At 45.1% G+C, this 6,000-nt stretch overlaps 1 protein-coding gene across 7 annotated transcripts in view; it reads right to left on the bottom strand.

Annotated features, from left to right (window-relative positions):
• LOC122556221 (transcription factor Dp-2-like) overlaps positions 1-6,000 on the bottom strand; it is a 201,533-nt gene that overhangs the window by 23,689 nt on the left and 171,844 nt on the right. For 6 of the 7 annotated variants that reach the window (XM_043702791.1, XM_043702794.1, XM_043702793.1 and 3 more), the window contains one exon: positions 3,537-3,683. In XM_043702791.1, the coding sequence (XP_043558726.1) occupies positions 3,537-3,683 (147 nt within the window). The remainder of the gene's footprint in view (positions 1-3,536; positions 3,684-6,000) is intronic. The other variant, XM_043702792.1, reaches the window with a different exon arrangement.

Below are 6,000 nucleotides of genomic sequence, written 5' to 3'. Positions count from 1 at the left end.
TGCTTGAAACTTTATTGCTGGAACAGCACAGCAGGTCAGGCAGCATCCAGGGAATAGGAGATTCGACGTTTCGGGCACAGGCCCTTCTTCAGGAATGAGCAGAGAGTGTTCAGCAGGAGAAGATAAGAGGTAGGGAGGAGGGACTTGGAGGAGGGGCGTTGGAAATGTGATAGGGGGAAAGGGGTCAAGGTGGGGGTGATAGGTCGGAGTAGGATGGAGGCGGAGAGGTCAAGAAGAAGACTGCAGGTCAGGAAGGCGGTGCCGGGCTGGAGGGATTCGGCTGAGACAAGGTGGGGGGAGGGGGGATGAAGAAACTGGTGTAGTCCAAGTTCATCCCCTGTGGTTGGAGGGTTCCCAGTCGGAAGATAAGACGCTCCTCCTCCGACCGTCGGGTTGTTGTGGTTTGGCGGTGGATGAGTCCAATGACCTGCATATCCTCGGTGGAGTGGGAGGGGGAGTTGAAATGCTGTGCTACAGGTTGGTTGGGTTGGTTCGTCCGGGTGGCCCAGAGTTGCTCTCTGAATCGCTCCGCAAGTAGGCGGCGTGTCTCCCCAATATAGAGGAGGCCACACCGGCTGCAGCGGATGCAGTAGATGATGTGGGTGGAGGTGCAGGTGAATCTGTGGCGGGTATGGAAGTTTCCCTTGGGGCCTTGGAGCGAAGTGAGGGGGGAGGTGTGTGTGCAAGGTGTGGGTGTCGGGGGGGAAATTGCGGTCCTTGAAGAAGGAGGCCATCTGTGTTGTACGTATTTTGAACTGGTCCTCCTGGGAGCAGATGCGGCGGAGACGAAGGAATTGGCGTTTTTACAGGGGGCAGGATGGGAGGAGGTGTAGTCCAGGTAGCTGTGGGAGTCGGTAGGTTTGTAGTAGATGTCCGTGTTGATTCGGTCGCCTGAGATAGAAACGGAAAGGTCTAGGAAGGGGAGGGAGGAGTCCGAGACTGTCCAGGTGAATTTGAGGTCGGGGTGGAAGGTGTTAGTGTAGTGGATGAACTGTTCAACCTCCTCGTGGGAGCACGAGGTAGCGCCGATACAGTCATCAATGTAGCGAAGGAAGAGATGGGGGGTGGGGCCAGTGTATTTGCGGAAGATGGATTGTTCCACATACCCTACAAAGAGGCAGGCATAGCTGCGGCCTATGCGGGTGCCCATGGCTACTCCTTTTGTTTGGAGAAAGTGGGAGGATTGGAAAGAAAAGTTGTTCAGGGTGAGGACCAGTTCGGTCAGTCGAAGGAGGGTGTCGGTGGAAGGGTACTGGGTGGTACGGCGGGAAAGGAAGAAGCGGAGTGCTTTGAGTCCTTCGTGATGGGGGATGGAGGTGTACAGGGACTGGATGTCCATGGTGAAGATGGGGCGTTGGGGACCGGGGAAGCGGAAATCCTGGCGGAGGTGGAGGGCGTGGGTGGTGTCACGAACGTAGGTGGGGAGTTCTTGGACTAAGGGTGTCAGGACCGTGTCGAGGTATGCCGAGATGAGTTCGGTTGGGCAGGAGCAGGCTGAGACGATGGGTCGTCCGGGGCAGTCAGGTTTGTGGATTTTGGGCAGGAGGTAGAAACGGGCGGTGCGGGGTTGTGGGACTATGAGGTTGGAGGCGGTGGATGGGAGATCCCCCGAGGTGATGAGGTTATGGATGGTCTGGGAGATGATGGTTTGGTGGTGGAAGGTGGGGTCATGGTCAAGGGGGCAGTAGGAGAAGGTGTCCACGAGCTGGCGTTTAGGTCGGTGTGCCAAACTACTACCGCGCCATCTGCTCCAGGGGTGTGCCAAAGATATTTTCTGTTTAGAGATGCTAAGTGAGTGCTGAATTTCTGGAACTGACTGCACAAGGAAGCTTCCCACATGGACAGTTGCTGAAGGCAGTGGTATTGTTTAGTAATCCAGAGGTACAGGCTCATACTTTGGGGACACAAGTTGAAATCCTACCATGGCAGTTGCTGAAATTTAAATGCAATTAATAAAAAATTTATAAGAATTATTCATGGATATCTCTGATTAGGTTAGAATTTATTGTCTATCCCTAATTGCTCGAGGTGTTGCCTTCTTGAACTGCTGCAGTCCATGGGAAAGCCAGCCTCAGTAACGGTGCCATGAAAAGTATCATTGGCTATCATCTGGTTCACCAATGTCCTTTAGGGAAGGAAATCTGTCTTCCTTATGCAGTCTGGCCAATAGACGACTACAAACCCATAGCACTTCGGCTGATTCTTAACGGCACTCCAAAGTGGTTTTGCAAGCTACCCAGTTCAAGGGCAATTTGAGAAGGGCAATAAATGCTGGTCTTGCTAGTGGTGCCCACATCCCATGAAAGAATAAAGAAACATAGAAACATTTAAAGGAGAATCAGATATATTTGGGGATTTTATGAGGTCTTAGTTTTGTGACCAAAACAGATTGTGGAATAAGATTTCATCCCACACCTTCCTGTGTTTCTAAATTATTAGATACCATAATAAAATGCTTTCCACTACATATGGTGCTAATAATTAAAGATAGCTGCTGTAGGCAACCTAGCAAAGCAGTCTAATTTATATCACCCAACAGTGCAACAGAATGGGAAAACACAGAATTACGCTTACAATTTCCCACACAAGTGATTTTCTGTTTCAGTCATCATGTCAGGGGCCAAAGTCAGTGAAGGTCCTGACCTATCGCACAGAGAAGCTAGAGTCAAAGAGGGAGTCAAGCCAGGCTTCTCTCCTATACTTCTTTAGTAGCTACTAAAAGATTAACAGTGTAACCATCTTGGTAGAACATAGGCAGCCTGGATTCTTGGCTGTGGAAACATATTTATCAACCATAAAGAGAACAAAACATGGGATAATGGAAGGAAAAGCCTGAAGCTAAGAAATTAACAAAGGAGTGCAAGCATTCTAGGCAAGAAACATCCGTGGCACAAAAATGAAATATGTTTGTATTTATATCAAGCCATCATAATCTCAGGATAACCCAAAGCACTTTATAGCTGGAGTAGTCTAAAATATGATCAAGTAACAGAAGAACACAACAGCCAAACTGTACTGACTGTCCACAAAAATGTCCCTAATCCTCTATTTAATGACACTGGACCAGGGATAAAGATCAGCTGGGAGAATTCCCCTGTTGTTGTACAAAACAATGCTACGGAATTTTTCACATCCACCTAACAGTGTGCCTGTTTAACAGTTCTTCTAAAAAGAGGTACCCTCGGACAGTGCAGCAATCCTTCAGTGCTGAATCTGCCTCAGGTTATGAACTCAAGTTTCTGGGTTGAGACTTGAATCCACAATCTTCTGACACAGATGAGTGCTGTCCACTGAATCATAGTTGGCACTAAAAATACAACTGAACACAAAACAAATGTGTGAAAAACTATCTACTGAATCTTGGCAAGCTATAAAATTACCTTCCTGGGATGATCTAAACCAATTTGCAGCTTTGTCTGATCCAACTGTCCTGATTCTTAATGCTTTGAATTGCTAAGCTCTGAGCAAATGTAAGCCTTATCGTACACTTGGAGTGGATACGAGTTGATATTTCAACACGATCCAAATAAACTCACCTCGAGATTCTGAAATTCCTGAGCAGAGTTTGTGGGAAGCCCAATCCATCGTATTTCTTTCTTTTCTTTAGAAATTATGTTCATAGCCATCAGTACGTTAAGTGCATCGTAAACACGGCGCCGAATGTTCTTTTGATCATAAGCCTGCTGAAAGAGGACGTGCAAAGCAAACCAAGTTTAAAGATGAACATTTCTTTGAACTTACTCATTAATTTGGAACAACTAAACCACATAATTCTGAAATGTTATTGTGCAGGCCTTTATTTCAACTTACAACAATGTTAATGCCATAAATGCTAAATTCTCTTTTAAACTTGTTTTACATTTAATTGAAGATCTGTGGATCAGGTTCATTATTAGATTAATCTGAGTTAGGTAACAGAGGGTTGCTTTATAAGGCGCTCCAAGATCTTTGTGAATGTGTTCTAGGAACAGGAGGATGTCATTCAGCCAGCCCTTTGAGTCTGTTCAACCATTCAATATGATCATGGCTGATCATCCAACTCAGTCCCCTCCCTTCCCACTTTCTCAGCACATCCTTTGATTCTTTTAGCCCCAAGAACTATATCCAATTTCTTCTTGAAAACATTCCACATTTGGCCTCAACCATTCCAAAGGCTCACCATTCTCTGGCTGAAGAAATTTCTCTTCATCTCAGCCCTAATTGGCCGACTTAGACATTCTATACTCACACATATATGCTCTCTCTCTCACACTCACAACCCCCCACCCCAGACAGACACACACACACACACACATACACATATACATTTGTGGAGTGAATTTGTACTTGCAAAGTTACATTGTACTTTCCTCAAAAACTGCATGAATTCATGCAAGACTCTGTTAACTCACTTTTTAGATTAGAATCAGTCTAAACATTATGGCACAGACAGGGAACACAGGGGGCTAACACCTTCAACATATTATCTGGCTAACATCAATTGTTACAGTTAACCTGAGAATGTAATCTTTTAAAAAAAAGTTTTGTGATTTACACATGAAAGAAGTGAAACTATCATGGTATTCGAACAGGTGAAAGACTCAACAAACAATCAAGGTATTTTTCAATGTATAATTTCAGTTACATCACACTGTAAAACTTTTGCTATAAATTCTGTGCCTTACAATTGTGTCTTCCACAACCACCTGATGAAGGAGCAGCGCTCCGAAAGCTAGTGCTTCCAAATAAACCTGTTGGACTATAACCTGGTGTTGTGTGATTTTTAACTAATTGGCTGACTCAGTGTCTATATAGACTGTGACCCCCATGTTCTGGACTCCCCTGGTCATTGGGAACATCCTTCCTGTGTTTACCCTGTCTAATCTTGTTAGAATTTTAGAGATTGCATCTCATTTTTCTAAACTCCGGTGAACACAGTGCTAAGTGATCCAGCACCTCTTCATACGTCAGTGTTGCTGTGCCAGGGATCAGTCTGGTAAACCTTTGTTATCCTCCCTCCATCGTTGGAAAATCCTTCCTCAGAGACGGAGACCAAAACTGCACACAATACTCTCGGTGTGGTTTCACCAAGGCCCTGTACAATTTCAGCAAGATATCCCAGCTCCTATACTTGAATCCTGTGGCTATAAAGAACAACAGACCATTTGCCTTCTTCACCATTTTCTGCACCTGCCTGCTTACCTTCAGTTACTCATGTAAAAGGACACCCAGGGCTCGCTGCACCTCACCCTTTCCCAGTTTATTGCCAGTCAGATAATAATCTGCCTTCCTGTTTTTGCTACCAAAGTGGATAATGTTATATTTATCCACATTATACTTCATTGACCTTGCATTTGTCCACTCGCTCAACCTGCCCAAACCACATTGAAGCATCTTAGCATCCTCCCACTCAGTGTTGTATCATCTGCAAATAGTGGAAGATAAACAAGCGAATCCAAGTTCTAGCAACACCATGGGGGTTCTTGGCAACGCTTGAGGAGATCACAAGGATAATAAAGGATGAGACTGTAGAGAAATGTTATCATTGGAATGAGAATGTTAATATTGAGATATTCATAAACTAGCATCCATCCAGGGGGCACAGTATTGAGGCTTGTGCAGGACTTTCTGAGGTTTAGCATATAGGATGAAGAGGTTTGGATCACCTTAACTACATGGAGTCTGGTCACTAGAGGATTGGAATAATTAAGCCTGGAAGCATCAATGACAAAAACATGAAAGTGGTTTCAACAACAGTTGGACTGAGATAAATGGGAATATGTGCAGAGTTCCAGCACGGTTTGTAGGTGGCCTTTATGATTGAAGAGGATATGGGGGTCAAAAGGACAAAGTTTGCAAACTTCAACCAAGGTCAGTTGCTAAGCAGAGGGTTGAGATTGGATATTTAAGTTAAGGAATTTGTAACAAAAGCTGAAGGTAGTGGCTTTGGGTTTCCTGATGATGTTTACAGAATGTTTATGGCACAGGAGGAGGCCATTCAGCCCAACATGCTTGCACTGT

Source organism: Chiloscyllium plagiosum, chromosome 13 (assembly GCF_004010195.1).
Source record: "Chiloscyllium plagiosum isolate BGI_BamShark_2017 chromosome 13, ASM401019v2, whole genome shotgun sequence".
Lineage (NCBI taxonomy): Eukaryota > Metazoa > Chordata > Chondrichthyes > Orectolobiformes > Hemiscylliidae > Chiloscyllium > Chiloscyllium plagiosum.
Note: the sequence above shows the minus strand (reverse complement) of the source record. Positions and strands in the feature narration are given on the sequence as shown.